This window comes from Halictus rubicundus, chromosome 18 (assembly GCF_050948215.1).
Source record: "Halictus rubicundus isolate RS-2024b chromosome 18, iyHalRubi1_principal, whole genome shotgun sequence".
In the NCBI taxonomy this organism is placed as follows: Eukaryota; Metazoa; Arthropoda; class Insecta; order Hymenoptera; family Halictidae; genus Halictus; species Halictus rubicundus.
The window spans coordinates 5,106,897-5,126,413 of record NC_135166.1 but is presented as its reverse complement, the minus strand read 5'-3'; the positions used below and the strand labels follow the sequence as shown (position 1 = coordinate 5,126,413).

The window sequence follows — 19,517 nt, the reverse complement described above, 5'->3', positions numbered from 1 at the left end:
GAGTAGCTCGAGGAGCCGGTCCGCGATTCCACGGTGATCGGTCAGTCGATCGCGTTCGGACCTTTGTCAACGGTGAACCCTCTTCGCTTTTCACAGGAGGATCCCACTCGAGCCCGAGAAGAAAATCTGAGAAGAACCGCAATGACGGAACGGGATCGCGGCCGGCAACGACCTGGATGCGCGTGCTCGCGCGACACAAATGCGACTAGAAAAAAAGAAAACCGACAATAATGAGGAGAGCAGGGATCAACTGCGAGCTCGACAATAATCGCGTAAGACTGACGGGGATCGATTAGGCGACGGAGCAAGAGCTGACGGCGCAAGGAAAGGAGAAACTGAAAGGGTGAGGACGAAACAAAAAACAGGGAACTAGCGGAGGAAGTCGAAGAAGAGGATCGTAAAATATATATGTATATTTTCGTCGACGTTTTCTCGAGCCCTTTTGTGAAACGGGAATCGTCGAACCCCTCTCGAAGGGATGTAAAGTAGATCGTGATGGGTCACGAGAAACGACAGGTTCACGGAAAGCGACACTGGGAAAAAACGTACGAGCGCGTCTGAGACGCTACGGGACCCCCTGCGCACAGTTTCCAATTGTGAAGAGAACGCCGCCAAGGCCGGACCCAGAGAAGAGGAGCGATGTCACTGAATCACAGATACTACGTGAGTATCGTGCTACCCTTTTGAAGGATTTAGAGGCTCCGGGAAAGATTCAATTTTCATCTTTCTCTCGAGTCGGATAAAACCGGATAATAAACGTTTCCCTCGTCCTTGATACGATCATCCCTGATTTTTCATTTTCAATTAGGATAAATATATAATTCACCCCCGCATCATGTCCACTTCGTTTATACATCGTTTTTCTGCGAGATTCTGCTCGAACAGAACGAATCATTGGTGAATGGATTAACACATTGTTGCGTTGCAGGCTATTGTACCAGGAAAGTATACGTATATCTTAAATATATTCTGCGAAATATTAAGTTTTAGTCCTCTTCGCAATTTTCTTTCATTTATAATTAGACCGCGGATCTTCGTGCAAAATACAATTTTTATACGCCAATTGCAATCCATAGGAGCTGAGTAAAAATTTGTTTTCTTCATCGCTCAGCGACATTGTTAAACTTTTAAAATCTTTTCACTGTTTTGAATCGCACCTACTCATTTTTGTCGTAAATGCATCAAATCCGCAGTCTATTTACAATGAAACTGGACGCATCGACAGCGAGCAAACAGTTGCAGAAAACAGAAGAAGGAGGTTTTTTCCGGACCCAGCAATGAAATTTTGCAGGTTGCAGTCGCGTTTCCGTGTTGTTCATTTCCGGAAATGGCGAACCGGAAGCAGCCGGTCGGTCGACGCGTGCGAAATTGTTAGTGTCCGATCTCTCGGCGGATCTCGCGCGAGAATGGCGGAACCGTGGCCCGATAAACGTTATTCCGCTTCCGATAATATTTCTTTTCAGAGGGGAGCCATGCTTAAGATGTTCCCAGCGAGCCGCGCGGACCGATAGGACCGCTGTTATTCCCCCATTTTTCCCTTCAGGCGGAAACTTTTTGGTCTTAAGAGCCCCGAAGGAGTTTCCACCGCGAAAGTCGGTTACTGGGTTGAAATCATCCCCGGCGAACGAAAGACAAACGTCCGGTTCGAGTAGAATGATATTTTTCGGTCGACGCGACGGCCCGTCGCCGTGGAGATTAAGAAAATTCAGAAATACAGTCTTTCCTCGATATATGTCACAAATACCTAGCCGATAAAAGTCCCACAACTATCCCCACTGCCGAGGAGTATACCCCGTGAGGGGCACCAAAGCTCGAGCGACCTCGGTCAGTGTAAACGTAACGCATAATCTTCCATCCGATAACTGTCCCTAGCAGACCCGTGTTTTGGACATGCATCGTGTAGACATGTACGTTTACACTCCTCGGCGATCAAGGCCACTCGAGCTTCACTATACTTTTCTACGTTCGGCAGTGTTTGAAAGAGTAGTATCTTCTAGGCGATATATGTCAGTGGGTAGACTTGTGTTGTGGACATATATCGAGAAAACGCTGCAAACTCCGAACTCCGGAACACTGTAAAACACTGTAAACTCCAACTTAAAATGTTTACATGAGACTCTCGTGCTGAAAGTTCGAGCTGCTTGAAACGATACAGTTCAACTTTCTACAAGGCCGCCACGCATTTCGCTATTTGCATTTTCTAATTTTGCCCGGTGACTTCTAACTGTGGCGCCGTGTCGTAAACGACAACTTGCCATTTCTTCCTCCATTACTCGTCACGCAGACAGCCGAGTATACTGCCAATTGATTTATTACTATAATTACGACATCCGACCACCACATATTGCTATTTATTTATTTATTTCTGTCCCAGGCAATTTGTCTAACTCGAGTGTCGTTGGAGCCGTCTGCTGCCTATTCGAACCGCTTGTCTTCCTATTTCCAATTATTGCAATAATCAATTTAAATATAAAAATTTTAGACACCCCGTATCCCACCGTTTGACGATCACACGTATGGTTTTATTATCTATTTGCATCATTAGCGTATATATACGCTCAATTTTCCTGCTCACTATCACCGGAGCGTATATATAGCGTATATACACGCTCAATTTTCTTGATCACTATCACCGGAGCCACGTGCATACGCTCAACTTTGTTGGTCACTATCATTACTCATTAGCTAAAAAACAGAAATGTAGGGTGTTATTGGAGACGAAAGTAGTAATTCTGATTTTTTCTTGTAATTCTGAAATATGAAGTTCTTTTACTTGTAGTCATTTTTCTACTTAAATATAATAAAAAAAAAAAGTTTCGTGATAAATGCCTCCTTTTCATATTTCCTTGTGATGCAAATGGGTTAATAAATTTATATGTAACACTTTAATCGTTATCGATGTCTGATCGCAAAAAGATGAAAATCGACCACTGTGCGTTGCCATAAGGGGGTAACAACGGGCCAGTAAAATCGACGATCCTCTGAACACAGGGGTTTAGATAAGATACCTAGAGATTTGCTTCTCTTATCGGATCGAATGAAAAATGCCGGAAAGCTAGCCGGTGTTGTTTATTGAAAAATATGTCGGAAAAAATTCCCGATTAGTCGAGAGAACGCGGAACCACCCCTTAGCGATCCTATCGGCGCAGATAATCGGCGTCTGGACACGGTCGATGTCCTACCGTAACCCAGAGAACTGGACAAGTCCGACGGATAAGGAGATCTTATCTCTCCGAACACCGTTCGTTCCACGTAAATCCGTTCGGGATGGTCCGCGCAACAAATGACTGGAGACCACCACGAGTTTCTTGCTGCTTAGGGTTCTCGCCGTGTTCCGCGAATAATGCTCCCACGGTTGCGGAAGCGTCCCGGGAGATTATGGTCGCCGCTAGTGACGGAACTGTTCGGCCGTTTCGTGGAGCAAACTCGAGGCTACCGGACGCTCGCTCGATGGGCGAATCGGTGGACAGATAAGCGTACACGAATGACCACGGGGGTTGTTGTCGCCGCGTCGCACAGTGGGCAATCTGGACAAAATCGGATTGAAAATCAAGGAACTTTCGATAGAAATGAGGTAGAGCGATGAAATTTTTTTTTAATTAAAGCTGAACCTTTTTAGAATATGGGAAAAATAGGGAGATTATTACCATCCAATCATTTCAACGAAAAAATGACTTCATTAGTTTTTGTCAGAAAAATCTATTTTTTGCAAAATCCTGAGGTCGTAGACAAATTTTCAGACCAGATTTGAAATCAGCGTGAAAAAATCTATGGGAAATGATGTATAGCATGTTGAAAAAAAATTTTTTTCCGCGCGTGGTATTGGAAAAACTAAAATTTTCTTGAATTTGTGCGCGTTTAACGAATTTTCTCGAGGTTAACAAACGTTCGTACCACAATCTCTCTATTTTTCCCATATTCTACAAAGTTGCAGCTTTCATTTCCAAAAAATTTCATCGCTCTACCTCATTCCTATCGAAAGTTCCTTGATTTTGAATCCAATTTTGTCCAAATTGCCCACTGTGCGCCGGATATCGATCTGGCTGGTGTTCGAAACAAATCTGCCATAGTGTCCTCCTTCGTCTCTCACTTTCTTCTTGTGGTATATTTCGGTACAGTGAATTCTCGATATATGTCAGCAACACGGGTCTTAACCGCGTCATGTATCGTCCAGGAGACTTACCCGAGCGGTGTTATGTTTAGACTCCTCGGCGTCCGAGCTTGGTGGCCCCTCGCGACACACCCCGTGGTAGTGGGGATAGTTCCGCGACGTTTATCACCCAGGCCTTGGCGACATATATAGAGAAACCACTGTAGGTGGAAGTAATTCGAAAATTTTCATGTCGCGGATCTAATATTTGATCGACCGAGTTCATACTCGTCCGGTACTCGAAAGGTCGCTGTTGTCCAGGTGTTATTGTAGAACAATTGACACATAAACCGTTAAACAGTTAGCTGTTGCGACCTCTTTGAAAAATGTGTACCTAAGTTGCGTCGCAAAAATTAACCGCTGGTTTGAATTATAGCTGTTTTGACGAGTATACTCGTCGTGACACAAAATTCATGACGAGTATACTCGTGAAACACAGTTCACTGGTTAAGAGTCGATGCACTCCCGAAAAAGTGATCATTCGGTCCATGTTCCGCGAGAATACCGTATACTTTTCCTAAGCAAGTTTTATCTCGAATGAGTAATACACTAACACTGGTGTTGGCTTAAATTCAGCTTGGCAACCCAGACATTTTTAACTTTTTCTTATATGATCCTGTAGATTTTGATGAGACAATGCCGAAAGTTCAAGTTTTAATGTCAGGAATTCTCTGGGCGCGGAAAACTCTGTCCATATTCTCGTATGTTGCGCTTTACGCCTAACTTTATTTACTAAGCTCGCGGCAGTGGTTAGTCGCATGTGTCTGCGGTCGGATTGCGAAACATGCTGCACGCGGATTGCCTAATTCGACAGTGCAATATGCTAATACATTATTGTTAGAATTAAATTAGGATATCAATATTCTAATATTAAAATCAATAACTCATTCCAATTTAAGAATTCCTCTCGAGTATCATAAATGTGCCTCAGCATGTATCGCTTTATTTTTCGGTCGTCACTAAGTGGGTTAGTTAAAGTTATTATATGAACGCTATACGTTATTATATGAAACATTAACGGTAAGTGGTTTGTTCGATAATGACTCAGGTATACGATCGATTTTATTACTAACCAGAGAATGATTTGATTTCTATTTGTAGAGCATATACCCTGCAAGAAAATGACTGTATGAAATGACGTAGCGCATATTAATGACCCAGCTTTAATAAAATTCCTTGTACGTTCCGCGATACGTTTTCCGGCACATTAATGTCCCGGCATTAGTGTTTAAGGCACAGTAGCATGAGTGTCGGTGATGCTTCGGGACACTCGGTATCGCGTAAGGGGCAATAAATTACGAGCCCCGAGGATTCCAGCTTCCCACACACATCTTGTCGGAAGATCAGATCCTGGCACGAAGGAGTTAAAGCAGAACGCGTCACGGTTTCCGGCTACGCTGTGCTTCCTCGTTTTCATCGTTTTGTCATACTTCTTGTTTCGACCGTCCAAGAAATCCGCGCGAAAACAAAAAGTCTCGTCTTTCTCGTGTACAGTGTCCCCCGAGAATCTGTTCGCGCGACACGATCGGATTTTTATTTGAAAACGACATAGGGGGAGACACTCAAAGCTTCTCTTGAATAAATCAACAAATACTTCATCTCTTAAATAAATATGCTTCACAAATTAACGCGAAAAATAACTTAACGTTTCCGCAATAATTGGCTGAAAGTGACATTATATTTTGGTGATATGATTTTAAGAAGCCATTAAGCGTCCTCTGGTACTGGTCACAATCAAAATTATAATAATTTACAACAATCGTGAATGTGATGGTCAAAAGATTCTGAGATATCGTCACGAGCCTCAAAAATTTGTTTATTTGGGTTGTAACCAGGCCGGTGGAGTTAGAGTCGGAGATATTTTACAACAATCGAATATATGCTCAAACATAAGAGAGAGAATAATTCAAATGAGGGATTATGATTTATAATCGAAGGAACATTCTTTGAAAAAGTTTTCATTGTTTTGGGTCTTCCATCGTCAGTAAAATTGACTAATAATAATTTACAATAATCGCGAATGTGATGGTCAAAAGATTCTGAGATATCTTCACGAGCTTCAAAAATTTGTTTATTTGGGTTGTAACCAGGCCGGTGGAGTTAGAGTCGGAGATATTTTACAACAATCGAATATGTGCTCAAACATAAGAGAGAGAATAATTCAAATGAGGGATTATGATTTATAATCGAAGGAACATTCTTTGAAAAAGTTTTCATTGTTTTGGGTCTTCCATCGTCAGTAAAATTGACTAATAATAATTTACAATAATCGCGAATGTGATGGTCAAAAGATTCTGGGATATCGTCACGAGCCTAAAAAATTTGTTTATTTGGGTTGTAACCATCCCTGTGGAGTTAGAGTCGGAGATATTTTACAACAATCGAATATGTGATCAAACATTAATGATTCATATGAGGGATTACGATTTCTAATCGAGGGAAAAATCGTTAAAAAATTTTTCATTGTTTTGGGTCTCCGATCGTCGAGAATAGACTTTTTCTCGTGAAACGGAATTTTTCCAGCAATGTAGTTTTAGTACAGCAGCATAGTAAAACATTTTGAGGTTTATCTTGTGTGAAGGGAATAGGATGACGGCCCGCGAACGATTTAATCCTTCCAACATGGAAATTCGGAATCGATCGATAGTAAAACGACGGGGGAACGTGGCGTAATATGAAATATGTGTCTAGTGTGGCGGTAAAGGTATTGCCGACGCGTTGGAAAAATCACTACCGTTTCGTAGGGAATAAATTATTGATATATGAACGTCCCTTTCCGTTATGGCCCGCCTAGTAGTCGAGTTCAAGACGTTAAAGGGGATAGTTGGGTTTCCCTTTGAAGACCTGCTTTCAACCACTATCACTGATCAAATTTTCCTAAAAAAAAGGAGTCTCAGTTTCAGCATTAAATTCGGTCAGATGCAAATTTTGATTAACTATTTTGAAAGCACTGTATTCGAGCAGTTTATCATTCAGGGGGTGTTCTTCCAAATATCCAGATAACATAGAAATTCTGTCGAACCGAGTTCACAATTATGAACTAGTTTAGCAACTTGTATTTTACATTTTGAACATGCGCAATTTGAGCTTACAATTTCAGCGAAAAACTTAACAATTTCACTTGAATAATTTTTCCTTTAAATTTTGAACATACTATCGCAGTAATCCTCGAAAACAATTTTCGTTGTCAATAATAATTATTCGTAACCAAACATGATCTGCGTCGTCCACAATACAGTGAATTCTCGTTACGAGTAAGTGCCAACCTTACGATTTGGAGTCAGTGGAACTACCCTACCGCTTAGTAGTCATAGGCTTTTATGACTTGTAGACGGATATGACTCTTAGGTTTCCAGCGCGCCCTCTGTATTTCAAATGCGACGCTCCGCGAGAACCTCCGATTTCGTCTAAGAGTCAGTCGCCAGAACCGCGCAACTGACTCCTAACGAGAATTCACTGTGGTGACCAATGATCGGAAAAATTTTAGTCATTCACAATGGTTATTTATAACCGTTTCAAATCTTAAAATTCCTTGATCACCAATTTTTGACAATTAAAATAACTGTTATTTTCAGGTCTCCGGTCATAAATGTTTTCGCCTCGGCATCGGATCAAATGTTATGATTTTCTTTTGACAAGCCCAGCAGGTGTCTCGGTGCTTATGATCGGGGGTGTACGCGTGCATTTATACACCGGTGCAGTGGATGCACCGGTCGCGTTTATTCATAGCCCCCCCCCCCCCCGGCACGTGCACCAGAGTCACGCGAATCGCAGATGCGTGCGATCACGGGTTCACGCGTCCGCCACCGCTGCTGCGCCGATCGCGTTATCCTTTTGCTCTTGTTCCTCGGGGAACCGTCCGCGTCGCGCGTCGGCGTCGGCGTCGGCGTCGCGTCGACCGCACTGAATCACCACCTCTATTCACGGAGAGAGAGAGAGAGAGAGAGAGAGAGAGAGAGAGAGAGAGAGAGAGAGAGAGTGAGAGCACTCCGGGACGCCCACGCAGAGCGTTCTCCTGTCTGTTCGACGGATCGCCGGATTTTTCTTGCGACCGACGCAGCCGGATGCACTTTTCCCACCGTTTTGCTCGTTTTACCATCCGCTAATCGACTCGCGTCTTCTGAGTTATGCTCCCCATTGTCAGCGGACGCGAAACACGATGCCTGACGGTCCGCCCCGATCCAAATTGACGTCGGACACTGGTGTCTGATTAATTCTTGTCTTCTCGGTAGCGCTTGGGATCTCTGGATCAATCATTGATCGAGGAAGTGTTGCATACAGTGATTTCTCTATATATGTCGCCAAGGCTTGGACGATAAACGTCGAGGAATTATCCCCAGTATCGCGGGGTATCCCCCGTTAGAAGAAGCTGGGTCCTGGTTCGAGTATGTCTCCTGGATGATACATGACGCTGGCAAGACCCGTGTTGGTGACATATATCGAGAATTCACTGTATTTGTCTAATAAACTATCAACGTTGTCTAATTTATAACAAAGCAAATGATAAGAGCGAATTACCTGTCGACCGTTCGCATTGTACCCATCTCAGTCGATACTCGTTTATGTTATTATTATGCTAGGATTTTATGCAGTTATGATGAAAATTAGTAGATACAGGGGGAAACTGTGAAAATGTTTAAAGAATTTGAAAGTAATGTTGTATTATTTTGAACTCATCGAGATTATGAAGAACACAAATAGTTACAGGGTGTCCCATAATGTTGTATTTCCTTGAGAAGGGCGATTCCCGAGAAATATATAAGTATATATATTTCTATATTATATAAATATATAGAAATATAGTAATTTCTTTGATAAAAGGGGATACGTGATTTGTCGTCTATTTTTTCCATGTCAAAACGAAACGGTCCAGGAGATTCTGTACCTTTCTACAAAATTTCAAGTTTTATAAATGTTATCAATTGTATCAACGAATAATTGTCTGACTAATTAACCCTTAGCACTCGAATGGCGACTGTAAAGCGCCACTAAAAATTGCTCTGTCATTCAAAATATTTTGTACAGTATTAAATTTGTTTGTATGTAATAAATTTCTAAACATTTCAGTATTATACGAGTAAATTCCATCATTTTTGTCTGTATAACACGAAAAAAGAATATATAGAAGGGAAATATTCTAGGTCGGAAGAAATGTTTCGTTTTGGAGTTAAAGTAGCTTCGAGTGCAAAGGGTTAATATTTCTGCCGTCAGTTTAATACTGTCTGCAATACATGTATTTTACTATCTTTACAATTATTAGACTGCGGATTTTATGCGTTTATAGCAGAGATTAGTAGGCGAAAGACAAAATAGTAAAAAACAGAAGAGTAATCTAGAAATGTTGTAATATTCTCAACCTGTTAAAGTTATTAAGGAAGGAATTTATATTTGACACCCATTTGTTACAATTTAGAAATTTATGCACTGCATAAATATCAGCAGTCTAATAATTATGCTACCCTCGCATTTTCAGAAGACAATGACTATCAATGAACTTCGTTCCCATCAATGGAACTCGCGCCACGTCCATCACACGAGTCGTCGAGAAATTCGCAATGACCGCGGAGGGCTCGACTTATTGCGAACTTTTTCGACTTTGATAGAGCGGAGAATTCACGAAACCGAGGAAACTTTCGAGGAGGTTTCGCGACGCGACGCGACGGTTGCAATCGTTCAAGCGCCAACGGGGAAAATACACCCTTAACGAGATTTCTCTGTTGGACCGCCACGGGAAATACGGTGTAGTTTTTCATCTTACAGTCTCCTTCTGTCATCGTGGACAACGTCTGCACGACTTGTAAGCACCGAACGATCCTCCCCTAATCAAATTGAACGCAATACCCTGAAGTATAAACGTCTTCCACGGCTATCCGCTCGAAGTTGTACAGGAATTGGACAGAATTGCTTATCCTTTTCCTTATTTTTCTTTTTTTTTCGCAGCTTAGCCGGCCAGCGATAAAATGTGCGAGCGAGTAATTTACGATCTTCGCCGGGCCGTTTTATTGCGATCTCGAAAGAAACGCGCGAAGCGAACTTTCCAGCTTTTCGCAGTAAAAGCTTCGCGGAGGGAGGGAAAAAGGTCAGGGGATATTCCCATTAACGAGATTTTTCAGCTCCATCGCTGATTCTTTCGCGACGAGTGCTAAGACGCCGCGCCGCGCCGCCCCAGCGTTTCAGACCCGACTGCAAACAGCTTTGATGTCCGTCAACATCCGAAAACCTTTCTCCGAAACAAAGGTTTGATTTTTGGAAACAGCCATTCAAACGAAACAGTAATCATTTTCCTTGTCGGATGGCGAGGTACAGTAGTACGGTAAAGTCTTGATCCAAGTCGCACGGAGCGGTACGATCTTAGTTCGCCTAACCCCCTCCCCCCCTCCACTGGGGGGGGGGGTACCCCGCGAGGGGCCGCGAAGCTCGGTCGCCGAGCGAAGGTGTGAACCACTACTAATCCAATTGCAAAACTTCTTTATTTTTCATTATTTTTCAACGGGACTTTCGCCAACTTGTTTGTGGCATTTTTCTGAGTGAAATGACACTAAACACGACATAATTTGAACTGTATTTAGTGGCTTAATTGACGGTACGTAGTGTTTAGTCAAGACTAAAGCTTACAATTTGCAAGGCAGCATGTGTAACATTTTTTTTTTTAGGAAAACAAGCTTTAAGATTGAACGAACGATTACAATATCTCGAATCGAGGACCTGAGAATGATCGATTTGAATTTCCTGCACGGTTACAAGGCTCGACTCACATTCGAAAACCAATCGTGCGCTAGATCGTCATCATCATATGCATACGGTAACCTCGAAAGGCATCATGGTTGAGCGGTTAGGTTCTAATAGATTGAAGCCATCCAGCGATAGGCTGCATTATCAATCTTGCAACGTGACCACGTAGATGATTCGTAGAACTCGGTCACCGACGACATGACTCGACCGAGATTCGAGACTTCCCTTTGCGATCTCGCCGGTTTTCGATACGAGGAACAGGGCCGTCTCATTCGATACCCATTTATGCTAGCCGTGTCTGGAACATTGATAAAATGTTGCTGGAAGGTCAAAGAAATTTTCAGGGCTCCAGAACTAGAAAATAGTAGAACTTGTTGAAATATTAGGCCGTCCCATCGGCCGTGTCGTTTCTCATTATACGTATGGACATTCGTATTTCGTTCATGCCATACTTTTATAGTACTCCTTCTGTATTTTAAATTGTACTCTCCTGTAAGTGTGAAATTTGCACTCGAAGTTGCGTGGAATATCTCATTTTCAATTTAATGTCGCAGCAGTCACGTCGATCACGTACCATGCGCCTATCAGGAGATGGCAGCAGTGTTGCCAGAGGAGGGGAGGGGCCACGAATTGAGGGGAAAAAGGTTACTCTCCACCAAAGATCAATTTCTCCGTCAATAATAAAAGCAATGTTGCCTGATGAGGGGAGGGGGCACAAATTGAGGGGAAGAAGGTTACCCTCCATCAAAAATCAATTTCTTAATCAATAATAAAAGCAGTGTTGGCAGAGGAGGGGAGGGACCACGAATTGAGGGGAAAAAGGTTACCCTCCACCAAAGATCAATTTCTCCATCAATAATAAAAGCAGTGTTGCCGGATGAGGGGAGGGAGTAGGAATTGAGGGGAAAAGGTTACCCTCCACCGAAGATCAATTTCTCCATCAATAATAAAAATGTTGCCTGATGAGGGGAGGGGGCACAAATTGAGGGGAAGAAGGTTACCCTCCATCAAAAATCAATTTCTTAATCAATAATAAAAGCAGTGTTGGCAGAGGAGGGGAGGGGGCACAAATTGAGGGGAAGAAGGTTACCCTCCATCAAAAATCAATTTCTTAATCAATAATAAAAGCAGTGTTGCCAGATGAGGGGAGGGAGCACGAATTGAGGGGAAAAAGGTTACCCTCCACGAAAGATCAATTTCTCCGTCAATAATAAAAGCAATGTTGCCTGATGAGGGGAGGGGGCACAAATTGAGGGGAAGAAGGTTACCCTCCACCAAAAATCAATTTCTCCATCAAAAATAAAAGCAGTGTTGCCGGATGAGGGGAGGGAGCACGAATTGAGGGGAAAAACGTTACCCTCCATCAAAAATCAATTTCTCCATCAATAATAAAAGTGCCCTGGACTCTACGAACACTGTGATACGGCCCTGACGGGGAGAATCCCTCCCGAGATCCGAGTAACAATCTCTCGCGATGGGACTTCCGGTTTCTTCATCCCCGGCTTGGAAACTTCGCAGTTTTCTAGCGCAGGTTGAAAGCAATCATTTCTGTCGATAATTCTCGCCGGAAAATTTATTCGCGGCATTGAAATGCTCGACGTTCGTATTCCACTCGTTGAAAGGGTAATTTATTGCACGATGGAGAAAGTACTGTTTGTGTGCGCGTGTCTGTCTGTCTGCTGTCTGTAAGTGTGCCTCTGTATATGTGCCTGTGTGTGTGCATGCGTGCGTGCTTCTTTCAGCGACGCCGGTGTGCGCGAGAATAATGAAGGCTAGACTTTGTGCCCGATGAATAATTCCGATTCGATCAGGTGCGCGACGTTGTCGAGGGCCCCATCGGGATAAATTAATCAACGCCGCCGGTTGAACCGGGTAAAAAGAAAAAGTTTACGCGCGGCAACGTTTAACACCCGGTATTCGCGCAAGTAGATCATTAATCTTGTTAAGAAGCCGCTCTATTCGAACTCTGACACGTGTTTACGAAGCAGTGCCGTTATGGGGATCAACGGATCCCTCCTTTGAGACGCACCGAACACGTTTAACGGAATTGTACAGGGCAAATGTCCGTGGACGAAAAATGACGACACCCTCTTCTTTTTGCTAGCTCAACACACTTTTCGGTAACCTCGAAAACTGATAAAGAAAATGAACACGGTACGAATTCGATTCGCGGATCCCATAGACGCAAACCGTGCACCGGGAGAGGATTACTAATTAGACGACGACGCGATTTTGCTGAATAAAGTTAGGCGTAAACCGCGAAATCGGAGAAGATGGGCGGCGGCGTTTCCCGCGCCTCAGAGAAAAAGAAAGGAGGGAAGAAGACCGAAAATAAAACCGTGCCAGTTGGGGGGGAGCGGGGCGGCGGCGGGGGTGGATCCGATAATCTGGACTGCCGACGATTCCCCGGCGAGTCTCGATTGTTTACCGAGATTAATCGATGGCCGCGCGCGCGGCACAGGAGAAAAGAAGCGAAATGAAACTCTCTGCGTAAATCCGCAGCGGATATAGCACAGCGCCGCGTCCTCAAGTGGAGGGATGATCGCGAGGGAGGGAGGGGGTTGGGCTCGCACTGCCAAAACCCGCGACCCAGATACCGATCGACCCACCGACACACATTATGGGGGGGGAGGGGAGGGTGCGGGCCAGAAAGCGAGGGAGGGGCGTGAGAGAGAGGGGGGAACCAGAGAACCCACCCCCGCAGTACGTACGCTGCGTTATCGTGTGCCTTTGTCTCTCGTTCTCCCCCACTCTTCTTCCTTCTCTTCATCTTACCGCCCCTTTGATGGAGTTTCCCCCCATTTCACATATTAGCTGCACACTGCTGGACAAAATAATAAGACACATCACTTTAACATTCGGTCATTATGCAGTTCTTATTTTGCCACGCTCTCGTTTCACTTGGGACGAGGAAAACGAATATTTGATTGTATATTGAACCCTTCTGTAAACATCTGTTTTGTTTAAATGGACCAATTTTCGGAACGTATAATAATGGCGTCTTTTACTGTGCTTTTGCTCATGTAGGAGGCGTGTAAAATTACATTAGAATTGCGTGGTCGAGGCTGCATATTAAATGTCTATACGATAAACTAAAATAGGAAATGATATTCTATAGTACGACCCTAGAGGTCATGGTCAGTTTAGACCAAATTACAACCTATTAGGTTGTGCCGTTTGTTTAATGAAGAATTAAATAATATTGTACTACGTATTTTGTAAAGCTTTTAAGTTAGCAAGCATTGGTTCTTGAAGTATATGAAAAAGCGTTTTAATTTATGAATATTTTTCCGAATTTGCGCTGGGTAAAGCGATACAAGATGTTGAAACATTTCATTGTCAGTGTTAACGAGATCGGTGTTCCGTTTCCGGGAATAAGAGTATTCGTTTCTCGAAGAAACGCTGGATTACTTATTGACACACCTAATATTTAGATTCTTCCCGTTCTCTCATTTCTCGGCATCCCAGTTTTAGCTTTACATCGTTACCTCGCGATCATTGTTTCTTTCCTGCAACTTTTCGCCAACTTCTGATTGGAATACCTCTTTTCTTTGTTGTCTGCCGAGATGGGATAGTTTCCTGTCCTCTCTCTGTTCGTTCCAACTTTTTCTTCCCCTCGTTAGGAAGTCTTTTTCTCTAAAAGATACCTACTTTTGCGTCAATTAAACGACGGGTTCCTCTCGCCTTTTGTGAAAGTTTTTGTAAGCTTTCTGTTGTTCGAATCATCAACAGAAAGTTCCATCTCCAATAGGAAACATTAGAACAATCGCCTAACAAAATAAAAATTTGCAACAGTCTAACTATAATATCGGTATTCCTGAAAGCGTTCTCAAGATGAAGCTGTGTCTCCGCATGGTACTGGATTTAATTGGAAATCTGTGATATGCTGTTTTCAAGGTCGCCGATTACGAATCTGAACTTGAAATTTTCAAGAACACAATGGCCGATCTAATATGGCGGATAGGTATTTGAAAGAATGATTTGATTTCTAGGAAAATTGGTAATACGATGTTTTTAAGATCGCCGATTACGAATCTGAACTTGAAATTTTCAAGAACAAAATGGCCGATCCAATATGGCGGATAGGTATTTCAAAGAATGATTTGATTTCAAAGAATGATTTGATTTCTAGGAAAATTGGTAAGATGATGTTTTGAAGTTCGCCGATTACGAATCTCAATTTGAAATTTTCAAGAACAAAATGGCCGATCCAATATGGCGGACGGGTATTTGGAAAAATGATTTGGTTTCTACGAAAATTGGTAATACGATGTTTTTAAGGTCGCCGATTACGAATCTGAACTTGAAATTTTCAAGAACAAAATGGCCGATCCAATATGGCGGATGGGTATATGGAAAAATGATTTGATTTCTACGAAAATTGGTAATACGATGTTTTGAAGGTCGCCGATTACGAATCTGAACTTGAAATTTTCAAGAACAAAATGGCCGATCCAATATGGCGGACGGGTATTTGGAACAATGATTTGTTTTCTACAAAAATTGGTATGACGACGTTTTGAAGGTCGCCGATTACAAATCTAAACTTAAAATAAAGAACTACCCTAAATCCTCTTCTGAAGCATTGAAGAAGACGTTGTCAAAGAGAACATACTGTATTAAAAATTACACGGATTGAGATCCGATTCGCTTACTACTCGTGACATAGGGATCTCTAGTTAAAATATTACGAATGCAATTGTCCATGACATGTCGTGACATTTCCTTTTCTTTGCATCAGTGAAAGACTCTTTCTTTTCTATCTGCGGCGAAGTTTCCCTAATTTCGGCTAGAAGTTTCTCTCTACGTACAGTTGCGAGTCGGACATGGCCGAGTCGAGTCGACATGGTGAACACGTGAATACTGATCGCTGTGTCCTCGCTGTCTCTGGTCCAAGGGACAGGGTCGCGTGTGTTCCCGTGCATCGTTCCGCCTTGATGCGTGGCACTCGGTTGCACGGGAGTGCACTCCAAGTCTCGCTGCATCAGCGGCTGCCTCCTCTCGCGGTAAACGCGGAAGCTCGGCGTTAGAAGCTCCGGACGGTGCGCGCATTCCGCTTAGAATAGAATCGCGGCTACGCTTGCGAGTACTACGGCAGAACACGTTGGCCGCACCGACTCGTCAATGCGTTTATGTTGCGCTGCGAACGCCGAATGAAGTTGCACCCCGTGTTCTCGACGCGGCAGACCGATGCACAACTGCATCAAAAGCAGGCAGCATGACCGTTACTACTAGACCCCGGAGCGGTATGCAAAACAAACGTCGTCGTCTATTGTCGAACAAACTAGAGCCACACAGAAATGTCTCTCTTTTTTGACAATTTTATAGAATTCAATGTGATATACAGGGTGACCGGTTTTCATCCATAAAAAGAAATTATTCGTGAATTATTCGTACGAGGATCAGCGAAATATTGACCCTCAGCACTCGAATGGCGACTTTAAGGCGCCGCTGAAAATAGCTGTATCATTATTTAAAATATTTTTTACCTTACTAACCCTTTGCACTCGAAGCTATTTTAACTCCAAACCGAAACATTTCTTGCGAACTAGAATATTTCCCTTCTATTTATATATTTTTTCGTGTTATACACATACGAAAAGGGTGCAATTTACTCGTACAATACTGAAGTGTTTAGTCATTTATTAAATACAAATAAATTTAATAACGTTAAAATACATTTGAATAATGATAGAGCAATTTTTAGCGGCGCCTTGCAGTCCCCAGTCGAATGCTAAGGGTTAAATTTGTTTTTATTTAATAAATTACTAAACACTTCAGTATTGTACGAGTAAATTGCACCATTTTCGTATGTATAACATGAAAAAGAATATATAGAAGGGAAATATTCTAAATGTTTTGGAGTTAAAATAGCTTCGAGTGCAAAGGGTTAACCGAGTTTTGTACTGTACAGCAGCATAGCTGTTGCTATCTAGATCAGACCCAGTGGAAGTTCAAGTAGACACGTCTTATGCTCACTCTGCGGCATGATCAAGATCAAGACTCGTTTCCCCCACTCCAACTTCCCCTTCTACCGCGTTATTCCCCCACGCTTCCTCCACGACCCGGTCACGTGACGCGTTCCGTCTTTGTCGTGCATGTGTCACAATGTCACGTGACTAACCCGGTACTGGCAGAGGGAGGGGATAACTTTTTCCCCTCAATTCGTGCCCCCTTCATTCCACTGATTCCACTTAGCCATGTTCTCGAGACCTGCAATGATGAATGAGCGAAGGGTACCGACTTCCATTGCCTAACGCATGATTATCACGTTTTTAACTATTGAAGAAATCCATTGAGATTTTGCGAGTCGAAGAATATCGGCTTTTTGGGTAAGTTGAATTTCGAAAATGTCTTATGCCTAATATTAAGACCGCGTTGGAGTTGAACACCTCAATGAGGCTTTTGGTAATTGTTTACAGGGAATCGTTTGGAAACGGAAGCTAACTGTGTATCTCGGGTCCTGGTTCGAATAAATTGGGGAAATTCATTAACTTTGGTCGCGAGATGGCGCGCGAACGAACGTCCAATGACAGATACTGTTCTTGGCACGCCGGTTGCCTCCAGAAGATTCTCTTTCCCGCGTCGGGCGAACTCGTGGAAATTATGAACACACCCGAGGCACGTAGAAAACGCGGTGCGAGCGTCCCCCGACTCCTCCCCTCTCCTAAGCGTTTCGTCTCTTTATACCATCATCGAAACGTTAACGGGAGCAACCCTCTCGACGTCCTGACCCAGCTGCGCTGGATCTTGGCACCCTGGCCAATCCTCGATTTCCTTTTTTTTCCGCTCGATGACACTCCAGGCCTATTATCGACAGATTGTTAAGGCGGAATAACGCCGGGAACTTCCCTACCGAGTCCCGTTTAAAGCGTCACGTATCCCGCGCCGTTGTCGTGCATAAGAAGCTAAATTTCCGAGGCGTGCCCTAAATCCAACCCCTCGTAGCAGAATTCTCGAAAAAACAACACCCGAGATTAGATTTCGATGGACATCGAACCGCATCAGATTGTAATACTGCCTCGATACAAGTACGAGAACTGGGTCCAGGGTCGAGTTTATAACGAGGCAAGTGACAATCTTCCGAGAGACAGGAGCCGTTGAGTGGTGTAATTAATTCGTTCGGATTTTCGTGGAAGAACTAGTCTTTTATCGATATATGTCCCGAATATCTAGCGGCTAAAAGTCCCGGAACTATTCCCACTGCCGCGGGGTATACCCCGTGAGGGGTAACTCTAACTTTTTCCCCTCACTTTCTGCTCCCTCTCCTCGCCCGGTGACACTGAGTCGTGAAGCTACAGGGGGGGGGGGAGAGAAGTTGTCCAGGACTGCTGCATAGATCGAATCACGCGAAGTTTAAATATCGTCGTGGAGTAGCTTCTAGTATCGAGAAGAATGATCTTCGGGCTGATGTGGATGTGTGGGAACCGATCGGTTCGGTGCGTTCCAGTCGAATTTCCAATTTCCTCGGTCGCAGAAACTTTAACTCCTGGATTAAGAGGGTCGTTACAGGCCTCGACAAAATACTCAATTTTATACGGCACAGTGCAGCGGAAGTTGCGCCGAACTTTCCGTCGGTTACGAGGCTCCCGCCCCGGCTCGATCCGAAAGTTGGCAAATTACGACGCGGAGAAAACAGAGGGAGTAAAATCGATGTAAGAATCGCCGGTCCAGCGAGGATCGAGGGTGACATACTCAGGAGGCCGTCCAGATAAATCCGGAATTTTTTCCGGCACACCAATAGATAAGATGGGGGTAGGGGGCAAACATGAAGAAAGCAATTATTGATAAGGTAACTCTAAGGCATGTAAACAGCATCGCCCAGTGTCGACGGGTCAGGGGATTTAACTCGAATCGAGGGGAACACGGTTACCCCCTCTCTGTCGTTACCGGATTAGTCACGTGACATTGTGAAACGCGCCTCTTTTTCCCCTCCATTCGAGTCAATTCCCAAGAAGCTGTGTCCTTCCCCTTCTACGACGCTATTCTCCCACTTTCCGGCGGTGAGCGTCCCCACTCTTTCGCCACGGACCAATCACGTGACTAGCCCGGTAATGGCAGAGAGGGGGTAACTGTACTCCCCTCAATTTTCCCACTGAGGAGGGGGTGAAGCGAGCCAAAGCATTCAAAGTATACAATACAACTCAGCAGTAACTGTTTCTCCAGGTTTCAACAACTCAAAGTGAATTATGCCACGAGAGTCCCACCAAATTGCACAGTAACATCTTTCCAAGTGATAATCTAGGTTTAGGGGTTGATATTGCGATTCGATTTGCAGGAAGCCATTGCTTGGAACGCTTTATGTTATCATAAAGAATCCATTTTTCATCTCCGGTAACGATTCTGCTAAGAAATGGATCTCCACGAAATCTGGATAGCAATCAAGTGCAAATTGATCGACGAATATTCTTGTTGATCTCAGATAATTGATGCGGTGCCCATATTCCTTGCTTATATGCCTTTCCCATTTCGTGTAGGTGCCTTTGTATAGTTGACCATGTGGACCCAAGGCTTTTCGATAATTCTTGTATACCTAATTTTGGATCAGCTTCCACTAGAGATGTTAGGGTGTCATCATCAAATTCAACTGGTCGTCCACTTCGAGGCTTGTCAGAGAGATCATAATCACCAGCAG

General features: G+C 43.6%; 2 protein-coding genes across 2 annotated transcripts in view; one reads left to right on the top strand and one right to left on the bottom strand.

Annotated features, from left to right (window-relative positions):
- Window positions 1–19,517, bottom strand: part of LOC143362769 (mediator of RNA polymerase II transcription subunit 20-like) — a 228,156-nt gene that overhangs the window by 40,525 nt on the left and 168,114 nt on the right. The gene's annotated exons all lie outside the window — the stretch shown is intronic.
- The window catches only part of LOC143362743 (facilitated trehalose transporter Tret1-2 homolog), a 176,565-nt gene continuing 157,664 nt past the window's right edge, over window positions 617–19,517 (top strand). Inside the window, exon 1 of the mRNA XM_076803155.1 lies at window positions 617–663. Coding sequence (XP_076659270.1) covers window positions 640–663 — 24 coding nt within the window. The 5' untranslated portion in view covers window positions 617–639. The remainder of the gene's footprint in view (window positions 664–19,517) is intronic.